The sequence below is a fragment of the Ursus maritimus genome, unplaced genomic scaffold, assembly GCF_017311325.1.
Source record: "Ursus maritimus isolate PB19 unplaced genomic scaffold, ASM1731132v1 scaffold_26, whole genome shotgun sequence".
In the NCBI taxonomy this organism is placed as follows: Eukaryota; Metazoa; Chordata; class Mammalia; order Carnivora; family Ursidae; genus Ursus; species Ursus maritimus.
Window position 1 is genome coordinate 26233092 of NW_024425119.1, and position 23085 is coordinate 26256176.

At 33.9% G+C, this 23085-nt stretch overlaps 1 protein-coding gene across 6 annotated transcripts in view; it reads left to right on the forward strand.

Moving 5' to 3' along the window:
* The window catches only part of CCDC91 (coiled-coil domain containing 91), a 313500-nt gene that overhangs the window by 212248 nt on the left and 78167 nt on the right, over positions 1-23085 (forward strand). For all 6 annotated transcript variants that reach the window (XM_040642281.1, XM_040642283.1, XM_040642282.1 and 3 more), the window contains exons 9-10: positions 20530-20622; positions 20731-20799. In XM_040642281.1, the coding sequence (XP_040498215.1) occupies positions 20530-20622; positions 20731-20799 (162 nt within the window). The remainder of the gene's footprint in view (positions 1-20529; positions 20623-20730; positions 20800-23085) is intronic.

Here is a 23085-nt window from a genome sequence, read left to right on the forward strand (position 1 = left end):
AAACATTTTACCGTATTAATTCATCTAATATTCACATTTTACTTCAGATATTACTGGAATGAAAGGAACAGACTACCTCAAACAGAGCTACACGAACGATTTGTAGTTGTGCCCAAAGTAGTAATCCTGTCAGCTCTCTTCAGAGTAGGAGGAGGACCTGGAGTAAATAGAAGGCTCTAGAGTGCCAGCGGCCTCCAGCTATTCCAGAGCAGCTTCTTCTGTTTACACTACTATGATGTACTACCCATTTTCATTTTTCTCCCTGAAATGAGCCCCTTTCCTAGTAGCGTATACTTGAGTTTGGCTTCTGGTAAAAACGTGTGATTTCTCAGGCCTGACCATAGGCGATTGCAAAGGCTTTCACCTGTCAGGTCTCGCAGGAAAAAATCTACACTCCCCACACTAGACTTGGTACACAGCCAATTCATTGTCGTCTTTGGAGGGAGTCGTGTTCAAGTGTTCAGATCCCCCTGGCTAGCTGTGGACTTCACATATTTGCATTTCTAGCCCCGGCACCTTCTTTCCTCTTTATCTAAGGTCTTGAGCACCTGTCTTCTTCCGGTGCTTCTGCCTAAGCCTCCTCCTTAGGAAGAGGAGAAACCTTGAAGACAGTTTTCCCCACTCTGACTCAGTTATTCAGTACTTTTCCACTCCTCCTCCCCCAACCCCAAGGTCCTAAAAATACCAGGACTTTGCTCAGGACTCCCGAAGCAGGGAAATTACTTGTACCTCTGCTCTGATTCATGTGGCCTTCACCTTCTGTGAGGAAGGGAAGCAAGCAGGGGAGGGAGGGATGGGAGGAATCAGCACATTCTCTGGTTTTAGCCCCTTGCTTATTACTATCACAGTAAGTGGTTAAAACCTTCTCTGTTACTTTCCTTTTGGCCATTGCTGCTTAATCAGCATCACCCATACCTGAGACACTCTCTGCAGATCAGCTAAGTTCCTGACAACACTATGGCCATAGTTCTCAAAATAGAGTCCTCGGGTTAGCAGCTTCAATATCTGCATCACTTGGGAGTTTGTTAGAAATTCAAGTTCTCTATAGAACATTACCGCAAACTCCTGAATCAGAAGTTCTGTTCTTAGGCCCATCAATCTCTTACAAATCTTCCAGGTGATTCTGATACATGCAAAAGTTTGAGAACCATTAATAATGTTCCCATTACGCATTGTTTTGTGGGGCTTCTTTACCATATATTGTTCCCATATACCTGGGTCTGTCTCTGGGCTTTCTATTCTCATGGATTAAATTGTTCTTTTTTTCTTGCATAAATATCATTCTATTTTTATACTATGTTTTATTATAATATATATTTTAATATGTGGTATGGCAAATTTCTGGTTCTTCTTGATTTTTTTTTCTTTCTTTAAGTACTTTAAATATTTCCCTCCACTCCTTTTTTTTTTTTTTTTTTTAGCTTGAATGGTTTCAGAAAGAGAAGTCTACTGTAATTCTTATCTTTTCCCTCTTATAAATAAAGTGGTTTTTTTTCTTCTGGCTTTTTTCAAGATTTCCTACTTTCTTTGATTTTTTTGTCATTTGACTATGATACATGTAGGATGGAGTTTTCTTTTCCTTTTTTTTTTTTTTCCTTCGGTATTTATAGTCCTTGGTGTTCTCTCTGTTTTCTGGATCTCTGGTTTTGTGCTTGTCATTAATTTTAGAAAATTGGTGATTATTACTTCAAATATTTCTTCTTCATTCTGTCCTTATTCTCCCTTTGGTATTTCAGTTACACATGTTACGCCTTAGTCTGTGTTTTTGTTTTACTTTACTTTTTTTTTCCTCCTCCTTGCACTTCGGGCTAGGAAGTTTGTATTGGCCTGTCAGCATGGTCATGCATGATTCTTTCCTTGCTTAGGTTGAGTCTACTGATTAACTCATCAAAGGCATTCTTCTTTTTTGTCTTTCTGTTTCTGACATTTCCTTTTGTTTCTTTCTTAGAGTTCCCATCTGCACATTATCCACCTATCCTTCATGTTATCTATTTTTTAAGTTAGATTCCTCAACATATTAACAATTTTTACTTTAAATTTCCAGCCTGTAAATTCCAAAGTCTCTGTCATATCTGAAACTGGTTACAATGCTGTTTTTGTTCCTTTAGACTTTTTAGCCTTTTGGCATGCCATATGATTTTTGGCTAAAGGATTAACATGTTGTATCATGTAATAAGGATTGAGGTAAATAGACTTTTAGTGGGAGGTTTTGTTAATTTGGCTAGGAGTGAATAGCTGTGTTTAATGTTTTCTGTTTCTGTACTTTGCCAGATGGTTCAGATTCCTTAAAGGTCCTTGTTTTTGTCTCCCCTGCTGTCTGTGGCTTCCCTAAGAAATCCTTCTTAGGTAGAGTCTGCATCTTAACAGCTCTTTCAGCTGTTATCTGCTGTCAATAAACTATAGCCCTGTTGGTTTGGTGATGAGGTGTTGGGGAGGGAAAGCATTCTATAATCTTATGATTAAATCTCAGTCTTTTAGAGGATCTGTGACCTTCATAAGTGTTTGTTGTCTTTTCTCCCTTCCTTTATGTGAGACAAGAAGACTAGAGGGGGCTGGAATCTTGGTAATGTCTTTCCTCAGGTGGAACATCTTATAAGACTTGGATAAAGTCTTTTCAGGTAAAGAAAGTCTTTTGTTATGGGGAATGCTGAGGGCATATTTCACAATGGATATTTTTTCTACTCACCCTGCCAGAGCCCTGAGGGAAAATGTCTTGGCTCTTCACACTGGGATCCTGATGGGTTTCTTGGGGAAAACCCCCACAAATTGTGAGGAACCCCCTAAGACATCAGCTCCTAAGTGTTCTCACTCCCATACTCATTTTCACTCAGCTTGCAGCAGTTTTGCAAATTTAGCATTTCAGTGTTCCTACCAGTGTATGTCTCCAGCAGTTTCTGCTGTAGGTAAGAAGATCTTGGCTGTGACTCAGTAGATTTGTCTGTCACTGTAGATTTTGGGGTGGCAGTTTGCCTTTGACCATTCTCTGATGGATCTAAGGCATTGATCTTTAGTTTGTTAAGCATTTTTCTTGTTTTAAAAATTAGAGTGATGATTTTCAAGCTTTTACCTGTCATGCTGAACCAAAAGTGTGAATTTATGTTGTTATTTACTTTAGCAAATTTGTTTCAGCCGTCAAACCTTTTCTTAGATTAAAGCTTCTATTGAAGACTTTGATAACAAATAAGACCAGTAAGGGTATAGTGACTGTAGTTGAGGTTGGTATGGGGATGTCTAGTACTCTATTGGACAGAATTTGAAAACTATTTGTTCCTACTAGTAAACTAAACAGAACCAGGGCTGAACCCTTTGGAACACTGTTGTTTGTCAAGCACTCTCTTACTGATGTTACTACTTAATACTGTATTTTTGTTATATGATGTGCTCATTCATGTTCGTTCACAGTGTTTAGTATGTGCCCTCATGTACATCATAGAAATATAGTTTATTTTACTTTATTTTTTAAAAGATTTTATTTATTTCAGAGACAGAATGCAAGCATGAGCAGGAGGAAGGGCAGAGGGAGAGGCAGACTCCCCACTGAGCAGGGAGCCTGATGTGGGGCTCAATCCAGGACCCCGGGATCATAACCTGAGGTGAAGGCAGATACTTAACCGATTGAGCTACCCAGGCACCCCAATATAGTTTATTTTAGAGGGAAAAATAGAGTACGTGGTATTTAAAAATACGTGCTTTATGTGACTCTCAAAAATGTTTTGCTTGAAGAAATTCCCCTTCTTATCTAGGGAATATGTTTATCTTGCACAAGGTAGAGAAAGAGGCATTATCTTTTTATTTTCTACATTGTTTCTTTAGATGGATATATAATCTTTTAAGAAAATATGTCAAAGGTGTTTGATGTTTTTGCTTCATTTCCTATCTAAAAGATATTGATGATATGATAATCTTTCCCAAGATGTTTTTCACCAATTTTTATTTCATGGTAATTTATAAGGTTTGTGTGAGAAATTGCCAGGCCTTTCTTAAGTCTTCTTACAACTTCAGAGTCTTAAAACTCTCAGCTAAATTTTGAGGAGGGGGGCTGGTGTTTGATGTATAATTCTTTTTATTGACTTTCCAATTTCTGTCATATATATGCTTCTGACCTGTGTTTCAACTGAACCAGTAATTTAGTCCATTACTGGTCTGTGTAAATCTTACCCACAGCTATTTCCCAAGGTGGTTTTGGGTCTAACGAGTGGTTGGTGTTGATGTCCAGCAGGAAATCTTGCAAACCAGATGATTGGTGTGGTTCAAACTGTAACCTTGTTAAAGCATTGGTCAGATTGCACTTAGGAGAGTTATTTAATTAGTTTCCCAATAATATTTGTGTACAATTTTTAGGTGACCACTACTTTTTTTTCTGTCATCATGGTGCAGAAAAAGACAGTTGCCTGTTGTTATCAGAGTCAGATATTAACCCAGTACTCTTTTTTCTTTAAGTTACCTTTGGGCAGTCATTTTAATAACTGCTAGAACTTCTCTTGAACACAAGTATCTATAATGATGCCGTAAACTTAAATTAAGAGCTTTCAATGTACTAGGTACTGTACTAGAAAGTTTTTTTTTAATATAAGAACATTCTCTGCCTTCAAAAAACAAAAAGTCCTATTATGTGAGACATAAAAAATGAATTATAATACAGTATAATAAATAATACACTAGTGATAGAAACAAAATATTCTGAGGTTACAGATAAGAGAGTAAGCAGTTCTTCCTGAGGTTTCAGGGAAGAATTAAGAAGGTGTAACATTGTAATGGCATTTGAAAGAGTGGCCTTTTACTGCAGGAAAAAGTAAGGGTATTGTAAGTAGACAGATATGAGTTCAAAATTAGCATGAAGTGTATGTGTATTTTTTTCTTCAGGTTTACTGAAGTATAATTCACATATAGTAAAATCCACCAATTTTAGGTGAACCATTCTTTGAATTTTGACAGACTTCAAAAGTTTTAGTTACCACCTAAATCAAGATTAAAAAATGTTCTCATGACCTCCTCAAAATTCCATCATGTCCCTTAGTAGTCTGTTTATGTATTTTTAAGGATATCAAGTAGAATTTTTGAGGGAAAAAATTATTTGACTTTACTTTTTTGATACTGAATAATTTTAACCTTTATGGTATGATTTACCAAGAATTTTTGTTTCTAGCTTTCTGAATTTGGGTTATTTAGATGGGTGACTTAGTAAGTTAATTTAGGAAACACTATTATGAAAGTTAATCATTTAAAAATTTACAGGCATTTATTACTTTTAATTAAATTACAATACCTAGTTCCATCAGTAGGGAGAAATGATGAAATTTATAACCATAATATTATGCCTTTTTTGTGGTTTTATAAAGTCCAAATCATGACAATAGAACAAACTGATGATTTTAAAATGAGATGGTGGAAATAGAACAATGGAATGAAATAACTAAAATGAGTGTTGTGATATACACACAACACACTTAATAAAAATAGTATTCTAAATATGTAGGATTTATTCCGTCAGTCATTCTCATTACATCCCTGTGTAACTTGCAAAAAAGCAGATATATTCACTACTCTAAAGAAGCCCACAGTCTGGAATGGGAATCTGATTTCTAGTATCATATTTACATAAACCATTATTAGAAAAAAAGACATGGATTCCATTGAATTTGCTATAAAGAAATTGTGTATATATTTGGAAAGAAACCTAAGATGATGTATATAGATTACATTAAATTTCTCTATATGAAAATATTATTAGAATTCACTATTTAAAGGATAATGAACTTCATTACAGGATATAGATACTCCATTAGTGATTTCCACTGTAATGAAGTACATATTTAAGTGTTACAGTAAAATTATTTTATACCCTCTATTTCTCTGTGAAAGAGAAATGCTCTGCCCATGCCAGGGGTGTCCTGTACTTTCTCAGCCCTATAGTTGACTGTGACAGATATGTGTATCTAATCAGCATAAAATTGTATTTAAAATTTTTTAAAAATTTCCAAATATGACATTTTTTAAATCTCTTTTAATTATCGATTCCCAATTATTACAGTGTGGCCAGAGAGTGATGTTTATATGGCACTGAATTTTTGAAATATAGTAATTACCTTTTTGCAATAATTTGTAATAATTACTATTTTGCAAATTTTTATGTGTTTTATGTATGCTTGAAAAAATGTGTATTTTCCACTATCGGTATAGTGTTACATGTATATCCATTAGTCAGGCCTGTTATATTCAAATTTTATGTCACCATGCTGATTTTCCACTGCTTGATCTGCTGATTATTGAAAGAAATTCATTAAAATCTCCTGCTATAATATTAGGACTGCCAGTTTTTCTTTGCAGTTCTGCCAGTTTTTGCTTTATATATTATGAAGCTATGTTATTATGTGCATATAAATTTAAATTTGTTCTGTATTCCAGATATCATTTTGTACTGATGTCTTTTTTTAGGAATTCCTTTTGCCTAAAGTCTGTTGTTGATATTAATATGGCTAAGTCTTGTCTTGGTTAGAATTTGCCCAAAGCTCTTTACCATTTATTAATTATTTGTCAAAGATCAGTTGACTTCAGGTATAGAGGTTTATTTCTGAACTCTCTGTTCTATTTTTTTTAATATTTATTTATTCATTAGATGGGGGGAAGGACAAAAGGGCAGGGAGAGAGAGAATCCCAAGCAGACTCCCTGCTGATTGCAGAGCCCAATGTGGAGCTCCAACTTGACCTGAGCCAAAATCAAGAGTGGGATGCTTAACTGACTGAGCCACCCAGGCACCCCTTTACTGATTTCATTTATTCTAACACTTTTTGGTGGCATCTTTAGGATTTTCTAGATTTAAGTCCATGTCATCTGCAAACAGTGATAATTTTTCTTCTTCCTTTCCGATTTAGATCCTTTTTATTTATTTTTCTTACCTAATTGTTCTGGCTAGGACTTCCAGTATTTCATTGAATAGAAGGGCTGAAAGCCTTGGCTTATTTCTGATCTCAGAGGAAAGCTTTTAACCTTTGACCATTAGATGTGATGCTGGCCCTGAGCTTGTTATATATGGTCTTTATTATGTTGAGTTATATTTCTTCTATATTCAAATTGTTTGTCCTGTGTTTGATAGTTTTTATCATGGGTTTATATGAACATTTATCATGTTTTATCATGATAGATGTTTATCGTGTTTATCACAATAAATGTTTATCATGAGAGGATATTGAATTTTATTAAGTGATTTTCTGCATCTATTGAGATGAAATTTAAAGTGGATAGCACTGGAAAGCCCTTCTGTGTAGTTGTGTTGTTGGTAAACTGTCTTTTTTTTTAATCATAATAAACTTATTTTTTGTCATTCTTGTAGAGTAGTTTTACTACACATGTAATTCTGAGTTAATACTAATTACCATTTTTATGGGTGATTAATCATTTCTTTATGGCTGCTGGTACAGAATTTCTTTTTGCTTTGAGTTCTGCTTTTTCACCATAATATTACTTGGTATGAAAGTTTTTAAAAAATTTTTTATGTTGTGTATTGGGTTTTAATGTGGAAAATTGCTTCTGTTTCATTCTCTCTGTTATTTCCCTCCCGAACTCTAATTTAATATGTTAAACTTTCTTGACCTATCAACAGTGTCTGTCATACTTCTCTGGCATATTTTTAATATTTTTGTCTGTGTTCTTTTTTGTGTAATCTCTTCACATCTGTCTTACTGTCCTTACTTTTCTGCCTAAAATGAAGTTTAAGCCAAACATTGAACTTTAATTTTCAATTGATGTATACTTCATTTTCATATTCCATATGATTTTTTCCGAGCATACATGTTCATTTTTATAGTGTTTTATCTCTTACTTATACTTTTGACACTTTAAAAAATATATTAAATGTACTTTTTTGCAAATAATTTATATTGAGTCATTCTGGTGTCTGCTGTTTTTTTAGGTCTAGATTCTGCATAGCTTTCTTACATTCATGATAGCTTGTTTTCTTGGGTATTTTGTGTTTTATATTTGTGAGATCATCTTCACTGGAATTTTAATTGTGATAATTCTTTGATGCTTAGGTTTAAGGTCAAGTCTTCCATGGAATAGTTGTTTTGCTTCTGAAGGTCTTCAGGGGCAAAGTTTTAATTGTGGGTTTTTGAGATGCATTGTATGTGGGAATTTTTGCCCCAAATCTGAAAAAATGTAGCATGTGATTTTGAATTATTAGGGAACCTCCTGTCCTCCCTCCCCCCTCACTCCAACTCAAAACAAAACCTTTCAGATTCTCTTTGCTTTGTGGTTTTTTTCTAGTTTACCTACTTCGGGTGTTGTGTTTCAGGCCTTGTAGCTTTATATGGGTGTCCTAACTTTACCCTTTTTAGCCCCTAGGTTTTGTTTCTATTTGTAAGCATGGCCCATTAAAAACAAAACTCTAATATTTTAGCATTCTTCAGATCTCCTAAGAACAGTTGTGTATTCAAAGCTTATTTATCTCCATGAATTTGTGCTTTTTATTGGTTTTGCCTACTTACATAACTGTCTTATCAGCTCAGTAATATTTAAAGGGATGTTTTGTATTTTTTATCCAACATTTTTGTACTGAGTTTTCCATGGTATTTTTGGATCATGTAACTAGAAAAGTATAAAATTCGTTTTTTATTTATTCCTTTGCTTTATGTAAATGTAAAAATTTTATAAGTGTTATTAATGAGCTTTAATAATTGCATTCATACTTATTTTAAAATTGCTAAAATCAGCAGATAGCCGGGCAAGACAGTAATGGTTTAAACTACCACTTCCCAAACCATACATCTCAAAGTAAAAATCAAGATGTTCTATAGAAAAACATGTTAATGAAACACTTTTAGGAAGTCATGTGAACTTTATTCCTATCTAGTGGTTTAAAATACTCGTTGTTTTAAAGGTTCTACGAAAATATACACGGCTTTTAATCAGTCTTCTTTGATCCATAAAACTCTTTTGAGAGTATCTATTAAATATGTAGAGAAATATGGAAATGGTGGTATAGCAAATAAATGTAGAAGAAGATAATGTGCTGAAATGACTTTGGAGATAAACTAGATTGGGAAAAAATATGCTAGGGCTAGAGTATGGAAGGTCTTTAGTTCCAAATGGCTGATAATATCTTACCATAGACAAATAGGGTCAGATTTGAGGACTAACATTAAATATTTACTGAAAAAAAATACACCTAATCCAGACATTCCCCTATGCCTGTGCTTTCCATACCTTGTAAAATTTAATAAAGCAAAGAGTAAATTACTTGTCAAAAATCTTCATTTTCACCACTTTTCAATTTTTTTCTAAAATGTAGATGAAATGTATGTTCGATTATTTAATTATTCTTAAGTATTTTAAGCACATCTTAAACCTGTCCACGATCTCTTCCTTATAGATCAGTTATGATATTCCTACTGCCATTTCAAGAAGTTCTATTTTTTGGCTTTTGAATTTTATTAGAATGATAGTAAATTTAAAAAGAATAATCTATCCACCAGTTTCCCAATAAAATAGTGTTGTTTTTCTTGTGAATCCCTTTCAATATTTATTCAAGTATCTATAATATTATGTAGTTATAATAATGATGATGGCTTTAAATAATCCTATGGTTTTTCTTCAAGTAATTGTATTTTATAAACATATTTCTATATTGATACGTAGCTTTATGCTTAATAACCACATGATATTACCTTTAGTTGACATACTATCATTTGTTATACTGAACCACTTTGTTGGACATTTTAAATGTTTTGGCTTTTGTACTTTTATAAGGAATTTTGCTGTATACATCTTCATGCGTATTGTTTATATTCTTTTGCATTATAAGCAGTCTTCTACTATTGTACAAGGTGTGTTTGAAAATATGCTAATACTGATTAATAAATTTACCTAATACAAGGGTTTTCATATCCCAGACATCTAAAAATTATGAGATCAATAATTATACCTTACCTTTATTTATTCATTTTTTAATATACCTTATCTTTATAGACAGATTACTCAGTTATATTATTTCAGTATTAGAGACCTTGTGTAGACTGTCCTTAGTTCAGGGAGTATCCAATTAAGGGCAACAATTCATTCATTTCAACAAGTTTAATGATTTCCGTTTTATCATTTGTTTGATGAAACATATGTTCCTATCACCTATGTCAAGACTTTCCTTTTTCCATTATTTTCTATAAATAATATGTGTGTGTGTATTATATATATGTGCATATATATGTGTGCATGTTCACACGCATACGCACACACATAAAATATAGAAAGAACTGAATTTCTGAGATAGGAGACACAATGCAAGCAGTGAGAGCTGTGCTCCTGAAATTGATTTTTTGTTTAGCAGATCTTCATTCCACAATAAATCAGAATATTCTTTTGTCAACTTATGGAGAGCTAACTACATAGTATTTTCTGATGATAAATTTTAGGAGTAGGAAGCACAGACCAGACTTAAGGACAGTTACTGTGGTATCAAATTGGTTCCTGAAAAGTACTACACTGGTTGTATTATGCTTTTTGGGAAGTGTGCATAAATCTGTTTCTTTTTTTTTTTTTCTTTTTTGCTAAGGGGATTATCTTATATACATGGGTCATTTATTTCAAATATCCATTTGAAAGGCACTATTATGTTGATCCAAGCTTATTGTATTGTGCTTAGGCAAATGGAAGGAATAATAGGATTCAGATGCATTTTCAAAAGCTATTTCACTTGAAGATGGTGAAGCAGAAATATTCTACTTAAATTTAGGATTGGGACATATCTTTGGCATTTAATAATATGTACACTATCCAAATATAGAAACCTCATTATGGAAATATAAACTAATCTTACCTCTTTTATGCTGAGGTATCACTCAATTTTTGCCTCATTCTTTTGTATTTTTCCCTTAAATCAAAGACCTGTTTATATAAGGCGAATAACTTATTTGCTTTCATTTTTTCATGCCTATTAGAAATATGTCTATTTAGGTGAAATAAATCTAGTGTAGCTTATATTATAGTTTTATTTTATTCACTTTAAGAAGTTTATTGATATTATTGGACTTGCGGTAACTGCTTTGAGTAGATTTAATCTCATAGTTTATCTTTTCTAGGTTTTCTTTCTAAACAATATTTAATGTGTTGGTCCATGAATGGGTGAAATGTCTCCAACTCACTTTATGTTAAGACATTTATTAAATTTATTCAGTGTCTGTAAAGTCATGTTAAGAGGAGGAATATATGAGTTTGTGCTTTAAGACTTTCCTACCAGACCACTTGAGCTTGTTCAATGTTTGTGCTTTACAGAAAGTGAAAGATGATGCTTCTTGAATTTGCATTACAGAATATATACTACACACACACACATCACTTATAAAATAAGGTGCAGTTTGTGGACCTGTCATAAATAGATAACTGTATACCTGAACATGAGCTTCCATAACTGCTTAGTCTAAAATTTATTATACAAAACACTGACCATGTGTATTGTGATTAAATCTCTTCACAATGTCTCTTGTGACTCACATTCCAAGAAAGAAGAGATTTTTAAATATTTTTTATAAGAATAAGCAAAAACCACATAACCTCCATATTTATATTTGAATCTGCATCAAACATTTTCCACTTGGAAGAACTCTTCCAAAAGGAGGAAATAGCATGATCTATTTCTGAATGCTATGTTTTAGGCTAAATTTCAATGGACTGTCCTTGAGACCCTTGCATTTAAGCATCTACTCTGTAAGATTAATCGAACTGTTTAGTTTGCATTTATTTCTTTAAGATTGTAAAAAAAAAAAAAAAACCTAAAATTTCGATATAATTTTTAAGAATCTGTCGACAGAATATTTTAGATAAGCAAAATGTAGTAAATTCTTCACTATTCTTAGATGAGATTTCCTGGTATAGATTTCAGTTAATTTTCGTAGTGCCTTTTAAAATGCATTAAAGGTATGTCTTGAAATTCTGATGCAAGTTCCTCTGTGTTTAGTTATAAATATTTGGACAAGAATCTTATGATTGGTTGTTGCCAATTGGTTCAGTTTTGTCTCTGAGTTATGTAACAAATGTGTCTAGAACACCCTCACCTTGGAATGGTCAACTAGTAAGGTGCAGAAGAAAGTATTTACCATTCTTCATACCATCAAAAACCATGTGATCCATTTCTAGGGTGTTGGTACTTTTGGACAATTAAGGAATTCTGTATTGAGGCAGAAGGCAGGAGTAATACAGTCCTTACAATACAATCCTTACAATACAAACAATCCCCAGATACGCTTCATACTTTATTTTAGATAGAATAAAGAAAGGCTGAAATCTTTTTGGCCAAGCTGTTTCTTAACAATATAATTTCTAGTTTACTGTGATTAACTGAATTAACCTCTGGCCCAGGGAGAAGAAGCATCCCTACTTTTGGCAGAATCTCAGACAATGAACAAACCTCAAGTCCAATGCACTTTCTACTACAGTCCAATAAAGGCTGCAAAAAGAACTCTAATAATTTTCCTATTTGTGCAGATAATACTAGTAATACTTGAAAAGGAGTGGTAGTTGGGGTATCAGAAGTAGAAGTAGCAATGGGGGCGCCTGGGTGGCACAGCGGTTAAGCGTCTGCCTTCGGCTCAGGGCGTGGTCCCGGCGTTATGGGATCGAGCCCCACATCAGGCTCCTCTGCTATGAGCCTGCTTCTTCCTCTCCCACTCCCCCTGCTTGTGTTCCCTCTCTCGCTGGCTGTCTCTCTCTCTGTCGAATAAATAAAAATAAAATCTTTAAAAAAAAAAAAAAAGTAGAAGTAGCATTTGTAAAGCTTTTCAATATACTTAGAGAAATGAAAAAAAAAGTTACAGTGAGATACCATTTCCAATTACTAAGATGACTATAATAAGAAAAAAGGAAATAACAAATATTGTAGAGAATGTGGAAAAATTAGAACTCTTGCGAATTGCTGGTGGGAATATAAAATGGTGGAGCAATTATAGAAAGAAGTTTGGTGGTTCCTCAAAAAATTAAACATAAAATTGTTATGTGACCAAGTAGTTCTACTAATAGGTATATAATCAAAAGAATTGAAGACAGAGACTCAAATACATTTTTACATATGAATATTCATAGCAGCATATTCAAATAGTCAAAAGATGGAAACAACCCAAGTGCCCATCAACAAATGAATAGATAGGGGCGCCTGGGTGGCACAGCGGTTAAGCGTCTGCCTTCGGCTCAGGGCGTGATCCCGGCGTTACGGGATCGAGCCCCACATCAGGCTCCTCCGCTAGGAGCCTGCTTCTTCCTCTCCCACTCCCCCTGCTTGTGTTCCCTCTCTCGCTGGCTGCCTCTATCTCTGTTGAATAAATAAATAAATAAAATCTTAAAAAAAAAATGAATAGATAAAACAAAAGTGGTATATGTACACAATGGAATATCATTCAGCCATAAACAGGAGTGACGTTCATGTACACATACTGCAACGTGGACAAGGCTTGAAAACATTATGCTAAGTGAAATTAGCCTAACAAAAACATGACTACAATATTCCACTTATGTGAAATATCTAGAATGGGCAAATTAGATTGGAGGTTACCAGAAGCTGGGATGAGGGGAAAGAAGTCATTGCTTAATGGGCACAGAATTTCTTCTGGGGATTATGAAAAAATTAAGAAATAATGGTGATGGCTCAACAGCATTGTGAATATGATTGATGCCACTTGTCCACATTAAAAAGGTTAAAATAGAAATTTTTTGTTGCAGGGCATCTGGGCGGCTCAGTTGGTTAAGCACTGGCTTTTGATTTCAGCTCAGGTTATGATCTCGGAGTTGTAGGATTGAGCCCATATCAGGCTTAGTGCTGAGCTCGGAGTCAGCTTCAGATTCTTTCTCCCTCTCCCTTCCCCTCTGCTCCACCCCACTTGTGCTCTCTCTCTCTCAAATAAATGAAGTCTTTAAAAAAGAAGAAAAGACATTTTTTTGTTGTTGCACATATATTTTATCAAAGTAGAAAAATGGAAGCAGAAGTAGCGGTTGTAGTAGTGCAGTAATAGTATCCTGTACATTGCTTAGTGTTCATCATGAAAATGTACTCTATACTTATATTTTTTCTATTCTAATTTTTCATTTAAAATCTGTGTGTTGTATGGTTTGGCTGGCGGCAGGGGGGAGTTATTTATACATTTGCTTATTTATTCCCAAAGCATTTTTGGCACTTTCTACCTAAAAAGCTATTTTGCACTGAGAGGAAAAATTAGTTGTTAACAAATTCCTTGAAGATTTTTTTTTTCTTATAAAATAGTTCTACAAGCGAAATGTAAGAAAATATATTCTTGATTCATGGGTTATTTATTAGACATTCATGTTCCAGAGGGCACCCTCCCTAGAAACTAGTGCAGTATCTTGTGTTGATAGGCACCAAGCAAGTATTTCTTGTATGCATGGTTGACTAAAAACATGAATGAATTTATACATTTATATATAGATATAGAAGTTATGTATAATTTATAAATTGATATATAAGGGTAAACTTTAATGTAGGACAATTTAATATAAAAATAAGATATTAAAATATATAGTTGAATTTCTACCTTAAAGATTGATCATCTAAACAATTTTAAGAAAGGAATAATAGAAAATGAATATCCACAGGATATTGTTCAAATTTTCTATCGAAGTTCATAACTTAACAACTAAAGATTATAACCAATTACAGTAGGTGGTATGCCATATCAAAAACATTTCCTGGATTTGATCAGTTTTAATCATCAGAACAGCCCTATAAAGTGGATTCTAATCCTCATTTTTCAGGAGATCATACTGAATTTCAGGTTTAAAAAGTTGTCAAATAAACTAGAGTCGAGCTAACAAGGAGAGCTAGAATTTGAATCCATGTTTTTGTGTCCTTTGATCCATAGTTGGTGCTATTATCCATTATGCTCAAAGTAGAGCAGAATGGTCATGGTCAGACTTTACAGGGAAGGCTCAAATCTAGAAATAGGAAAGACAGCAGTCATGTTGAGAACAAAAATATATTGCAATCTTAATTTATATTGAAATAAGAAAACAATTTGAAAAGTTTCAGAATGGAATGTCTAGAACTACTGCTTTTAGTCTCAGATCATTTTTTCCCTGGATTCAGGTACTCTGTGACAGGAGTAAAGCCCTGATTATAAGGTCTGCTAATTAGCAATATCCATGGAAATGAAATCGGTATGGATTATAGAAGTTAACACTGTATGTTAGTGAAAGATATTTTTGAGATTATTATTGAAAAAAGGTGTGGATGTTCCTTCTGAGGCCTTTACTTTTGAGCGGCAGCTAATCTTTTATATGAAAAAAAATTTCTGTTCATAAATGAACTTTATTATCATACTTTTATCAGCTGTTTGACAGGAAGTCTAGTTAACATTTTTGAGTACCAGATACATTACCTACATTACATCATTTAATTTTCATAACTGTGAAGTTGGCATTATTAACATTACTTACATAATAAAAGTTAAAAAGAAAAACCCAGAGGCTTAGAAAAATTTAAATTGTACCTTTCATAAGTGAAGAACTAGTGATTGATTCCAGATCTGTCTGATTGCAATGCCCATGTTTGAGGCAGATGTGGTAACCACTACACTATGGAAATAAGATTGCAATGCCCATATTAATTCTAATGAGATATATTGCCTACCAGGGAGATGCCCCCAAAATATAAATGGAACAGAAGAATACCTTTTTTTCATCTTACAGAAATACATAATGCAGTTTTTTTATAATTTTATAATTATGGCTTATATGTTAATCTATTCTTTCAGAAAAGTCTCTCCCCTTAAAGTATGTGTGTCTTTGAGAAAAAGAAAATGTGTTAGTTGATACAGGCATTGATTGCTGAGTCAAGTTTTTGGCTCATTGTGTATATTTCTTGGGATTCCAGTGGGGAGATTCAGCTACCTAAATATTCTACAGTCTTACCCCCCAAAAAAGTTAATTTGTCAAGAATGAGTCCCCTTTCCTTCTAGTTTTTTGATTTTGCCATCTCTATTACCTTCCCTTAAGGGACCAGATATGGGAGTAGGGGAAAGAGACATACCATGTCCGAGACATAACTATAAGGCTTGGTGAATAGTACGAGTGTATGACTGAAGCTCAGAAAGTCAAAGAAGCAGTCCTTAGAGGTGTAACAGAGAAAGCCCTTAGTTGTATGTTGATTCTAGAGAATCTACTGTAAAGTCCTTGGATTTTATGTTCAGCACTAACTGGGTCCCAGTCTCGGTTTAACTATTACTTAGTCCTCTGAATGTAAGCACTTTATATAACCTGTCTGAAACTCAGTTTGAAAATCAGTGGGATGTAGGTAATAAGACATTTCTGGGTTGTTGTGAGGATTCCCAGAACACTTGTAAAGTTCTCAACACAGTGCTTGGCACATAATGTTGCGTCAGAAACTCAGATATAATTCAATGTTCTAAAAAGTGATTCTAAATCTAGATAAACATGGTGAACTAAACATACTCATCTCTTCTACCTTCTGTACCTCTCCCTCCTCAAAAATCACTAAAATGACACCACGAGGGACCAAAACAAATAAATGAAAACAATAAACTAGCAGGGATAAGATATAGGCAAATATCACTGACTCAACAGAGGCTAACACGTTGCAGTCTTAGCCCGTTGAGATGAAAGCCGTATGAAGCAAGCTGCTCTGTCCTGCTAAAACCCTAGAGTGCCTCAGGAAGTAGGAGCCCTAGGTGCTGTGAAGCTCTAAAAGCAGGAGGAGTGGTTAAAAGTCATTCTTAATTCAGATACTTCCTGTACACCCTAGCAAGACAAAGGAGTAATCAAACCTGATAATCTGGCCTCCTAAGACAGGAACTAAAAACTGGGAGATTAAACCAAAATCCATCTTACAGTGAGCTTTCCACCCACACCCCCTTCGCCCATATCCTACCAGTGAGAAGATTGGGGAATTTTTTTTCTAGGCAAAAAGAGCAGCTGAAGAGAAAATGGTGATATATAGACCGGACATTTGGGAATTGCCACCCCAATCATGAAAAGGCCACGTTTTTGCAGTTCCTGGGAAGCTCCCCCACATACACAGAATTTCCTACCAGCATTTTTGTGTCTGAGATGTTAGTATGCATGGACTGAAAAAGTTGACCAAACATTGGAGAAACCTCTTAAATGAGAAAATTACTGACTCAAAATCCCCCCACAAGAAAAGGAACTTTGAGAAAAACAGAGCTAATGTGGAAATAGAAGGGCCCTTGCCCCCCCGCCCATAACTATAATCAGTACATTCAAAAAGAAGAGAAAGAACAGAAAAGATACAACAAAAATTCCCATTTTCGAACAGGGAGAGTGATGAAATAAACAGCCATGATTGACTCATAGCAGATACCAAATATTGCTGGGATCCCTGTGCCAACAGTGGAACGGTTTCCTTGATTAGTTGTATCCAGTCCGTGATTCCATTCTCCAGGACAATCTACCTGAATCTACCTTGTTCTTTGTCCGACTGTTGATAGTAAAGGTGTAATTTCTCATTTTCCTTCTAGATACAGTTTGAGGGCATGCATTAAAATATAAACCATCCTCAGTCATCAACCTGCCAATACCAACCCTAGAAATAGTTCATAAAGCCATAATTGTACAAGTTCCCAAGACGCACAAAAATCAAGATTTTTTTAAAAGGGAAATATTGTGAATATAAATATGTAAGTGGGACATAGTAAAATGTATAGTTAGTGTAATAAAAATAATAGCATAATTATGTTTATGTAGAAATAACTCAATATTGTTGAGTTCGAAATGACTACGGTTGTTATAAACTTATTATGTAAAATGTTTACATATAACTGTGTATTTACGTACACAGCCCTCCAGAAGGATGTTTGCCTAAATGCTGTCATTTAGGTGATAGAACACTGGGTGATTTTTCACCACTTCTTTACATTTTTCACAATCAGCATATGACACTTTTATAAAAATAATATATTTTATGTTTATATTGTTCTTGATTAGATACTTGTAGATTATTCATTTTATAAATTGACTGATTTTAAGAGTTAACTTCTCTCATGCCATTCAGCATCTTTCTGAATCCTCTCTCCTAATATTAATTAGTGTTTTTTCAGAAAATGATCTTATTTTAATGTCATTCTGAAAAGAACAAAATCAGAAGTATAGATTAGTCAAATTATTTTTTTTAAAGATTTTTATTTATTTATTTGACAGAGAGAGAGGGAGTGAGAGAGAACAAGCAGGGGTAGCAGCAGAGGGAAAGGGAGAAGCAGGCTCCTGGCTGAGCAGGGAGCCCAATGAGGGGCTCCATCCCGGGACCTTAAGATCATGACCTGAGCTGAAGGCAGATGCTTAACCAACTGAGCCACCCAGGCGCCCCTAGTCAAATTCTTTTAAAGCCAAATGCAAGTGAGGCATTACCTGACATTACAACTTGTAGTAAATAGCTTTTAGTTACTGGGTAACGTCTAGGCAATACTGAGGCCACGTTTAGCTAGTAGGTAATTATTACTGTTGATAATGAGTGTACTGATATGATTATTGCTGAAGCGATTCATTAGAGACCTGGCAATTTACATAACTTCTCTAAGTCTCAGATCACTCATCTGAAACAAGAAAGAATATTGAGTGATTTAGCAGTTTGTTGTGGATTTAACTACATGTGGTACAACTACATGTAAAGCCCTTTTAACAATGCCTAAAACCTTAAAAATACCCCCAAAATGTTAGCTATTATGACCTATGTGTATAAGAAAAGTCGGTAACCTAATTATATTTTCTCAAGGAAATGATATTTTCTTAAGTCGGTAACCTAATTATATTTTCTCAAGGAAATTGATGATTTTATTTAGAGTATATTTTATGTAGGCTACTTCTTTCCAATGGTAATTTCGAGTTTATTCTTGTAGAAGAAAGCTCAACAGTAGTCTTCTATTATAGTGTACTGTCAGAATGAAGAAATAATGTTCAGGAATGAACTTTCTAAACACGGCATTGTCAGTTTAGCTAACATACCCTCTTTAACTAGTTCTTAGACCACTGGAGAAACTTGGCCTACTTACAATTAATTACTTAATGATTTCTATTAGTCTGACTTATTAATGTAACAGTTCTTTTTAAGAAGAAATAATTTTCAAAGTTATTAATGACTCTGAAAAGTTTTTTTTGTAGTGTAATTCTAATGGTTTTTATTGGTTTTCTATTTCATTATGTTTACCCCTACCCCCAAAGCCTAAATTGAATATTTTTGCTCTCATATGAGAATTGTATTTATGATTTCTAAATCTAATTATTTGCCTGGTATAACACTTCTAAACTGTTTCTCTTGTGTGTATTAGGATTAGGTATTTTTTTCTGATTTGATGACATTTATGTGTATCTAGATTTACTAAGAATATGAAATTAAAGTCACAGTACATAGCATATGGTAAGTCTACTGATTTGTGAGCTGCTTTTCACAAATACATATGGTACCAATAATTTCTCATAATCAAGTCATAATCTGTATCCCAGATTGGATTTTTTTTTTTAATGAAAAAGCACATCGTGTGATTTTTCTTATTTCTTGAAAAATAAACGTAAAAAGTAACATTATAATTAAAAATAGGAATAATGGATTCTCTTAACTAGACATGGCTGTTTGGTCACTTACTGTTCATGTAGACTGCCTCCCTAAAAAGTATTTTAACTCAGAACAACTTTGAAAGACATAGATCCGTTTTAAAATATTGGGTATTCAAATAAGTTCGTATTTAAAGAAGACTTGAAAGTCAGAAAAATCAGAGAAAATACTCTTCTTTGCCCTTTAGTAACTGAATGAGAAATCTGTGTAAGTAGGAATATATATTTTCTTTTTGGTTTTGTTTCCTCATAAGAGCGCTGTTCCAGAACAAGTATCTGGCTTCTCTGTGTTGAAGATATCAATGCTACAAAAGTTGAATTTTCTTAGAAAACTCTAAATTCCAAGTGCCCAATCCATGATAACTGGCTAATGGTTGTGTGTGCTTTTTTGCTAGCACATTGGAATGAGAGTAAATACATGAATTCTGTATATTGTAACATTAGCTATCACATACATCCTTTCACTGTTTTATTTTCTGAATCTATGGTAAAGTCTTAGAGTGAGAACAGTAATAAATCTTTGAGTTTCTTAAACAGTGCTTTACTAGGAACACAATATGTTATGATCATCATTCATCAAACATCAGTTATTTGATTGCTTCTTTTGCTGCAAACTAATAATTTTAGTGAGTAATTTTGCTAAATTTAATTTTGATTAAAGACTTTTATCATTTCTGATTCAGTTTCCAATTTGGAGTAGTTGTGCTTAAGTTAGATCTCATGTCATGTACTTTGCTGAGTTTGGGGCCACAAAAAGATATCTTGGCTGAGTGGAAAAAGGTGAATTCGGTGTTTTTTTCTTGTAAGTCTTGTAAGTCTTCATTTCAGCAGTCTACCCATTGTTTCCTCTAGTGACTACTTCCATACAACCAGGCAAATGACTTCTACCTGCTGTACTCCTTGTTGATAGATTATTGGTCTCAGAGCCATGATCATAATCCATTTACCTTTCCTTGTAGCACCAGAGGCTCCTTGAAATGCTAGATACAGAGAAGGAACTGTTGAAAGAAAAAATAAAGGAAGCTTTGATTCAGCAATCTCAAGAACAGAAGGTAAGACTGTAAGTTTGCTCAGAGTATAGAAACAATGTGTTCTATTACCTCAAATAATTACCTCAAATAATACATTTATTGTCTACCCAACTGTCTTATCATTTACAGGAAATATTGGAAAAATGTTTGGAAGAAGAAAGGCAAAGAAATAAAGAGGCATTAGTATCTGCTGCAAAGGTATTTCTGTCTGTAATAATGGGTTTCTTTGTAAGTAAGTGGAATTTAAAAACTGACTTCATTAGTGGTATAGTCAATCTACCTTTTTTGTGTAAAACCTCATTACAGTGAAATCAAGAGTTTTTTTCTCTCTTGTTTTTCCTGTTAAACTTAGAATGCTGCTATACTTATTATTATTAAATTTACATTACACAGAACTGGAATGACATTAAAATACTGCATATTTAGATTATTATTGTTAAAAGAGAACATATGTTGGGACACTAATAAGCACTTGGTATTTAATAGGTATCATCCCAAATAATGGATGTGTATATATGTGTGTATATTTATAAAAAGATATGTGATTTTTAAAGCCAACTTTGAAATACCTCTTCTGAGTAGTGTGTCCATAGATATTAAGTATACATATGCCAACAAATACATAGTACTAACTTTTGAGATTTGGATATAAATTTAAATTCAGTAAGCAAATATTTTGAAAGTTTCATATTCGTACATCACTGTGCCAGGGGTGAAATTTAAGGGATGACTGTGATTTTGTCTTAAAGAATTTACAATCACGTATTACTTATTATCAATAAGGCAGGGTGGAATGCATTAAATTATATGACTATATAGATAGTACTTCTGTGCCACGAGTTTTTAACCATAAATTACTTCAGAAATTAGCTTGAAGAGTGACTAGTATCCTGAATTGTGAGTCTGAATTTTATTCCGTAGGAAAGGGCAGCAGACACATTGAAATATTTGAGTGTAGGTATGATGTAATGATAATTTACATTAATTTGGGGGAAATTAGAGGCAAGAAAGTTTAGAGGCAAGGAAAAAATTAATAGAGTGTGTCCAAAGTCTGTATAAAAGATAGTGAGTAGCAGAAATAAAGTATTACTAATAGTTTAAAAGAAAGAAAGAGTCAAATTCTAGAAATAGGAGATGAAATCGGCATGTATTTTTGGTGTGGATAATATAGAAGGAGGCCAGTTTGGGAACGCTCAGAGTATGGCCTCAGAAACAACATGGAAAGTGGTACTATTTCTTTGGTATAAAGTTTGAGGTGCCTGTGGTATATTCAGATGACAAGGCAAAGAGGCGACTAAATCTACCTGGCAGCTCAGAGGAGAAAGGAATGACCTGCAGATGCTAATATGGTTTGTTTCTTTTTTTTTTAGCAGACAGATGGTAATGGTAATCATGGAAGCTATTGTTATGTATAATCACCTCACAGGAGAGTACACAGTAACAAGTGGTACAAGGCATGAGCCCTGAAAGAACTCCAAAATTTAAAATCCAGGGAAAGAAGGAAGTTACAAAGTACTGAACAGAGTCAGCCATATAAGTAGAAATAAAAGCAGCATGCTGTTATGCAAACCAAGAAAAGGAAAACAGAAATAGTCAACCATGTAGAAGGTCACTTTGACATCGAGATAAATAGGGATTAAAAAAAAAACAAACATGTTATTTGGATTTAACAAAATGGAAAGCATTGGTAAGCACAGTAAGAGAGTAGTTTCAGAGAATTGTAGAGTAAAAGAGGAGTTCAGAAAATGGTAACTCACTTTGATAACCTGTCTCAAATTTGGCTAACTGGAAGAAAGAGAAGAGTGTGAAGGGTGGGCATCAAAAGTGGGAGGACCATGGACTTTACTGCATCCCAAAGTATGATGGTTTTCTTGAGAGAAATTCTTGTGTTTGAGTTGCAACTGAAGTCGACAGTTTTCATGGAAAACCATTTTACTGAATAACAGGGGTTATGCAGACTTTAGTATTTGGCAGATGTTTTCTCCAAAGTAAACAGAGTGAGCCCAGCATCTCCAGAAAACTAACAGTTTTTGTTGCCAATGATAAAAGTTGAGCTTTAAAACAAAATTAGAATTTTGGAAAATTTGTATCTGCTTTCAGATACTTAAAAGACTTTTCTGATGGGATTGATGGTGATATTAACAAATGTGACCTTCATTTTTGTTATGATATGATGCAACGTGTCAACATCTAGAGGAGATGTGTAATTTACTGAATCGATATTTTCCAAATAAAAATGCTTAAGAAATTCATGCATTGATAAAGGACTCATCTGAAGTGCAAGAAAAGAAAATGTAGCAGAATACAAAAATTTCATTCCCACTATGTAATTTTCCTTATTGTGACTACCCTTTAAGAACTATTCCTTGTTAAGTTTTGGTATAAAATCACCAATATCTACCAAAGATCTAAACTGGCTACTAGTACTCTTCCCTTTTCTACTGCATTATCAGTGTGAGACTGAGTTTTCCTTATGTACTTAAA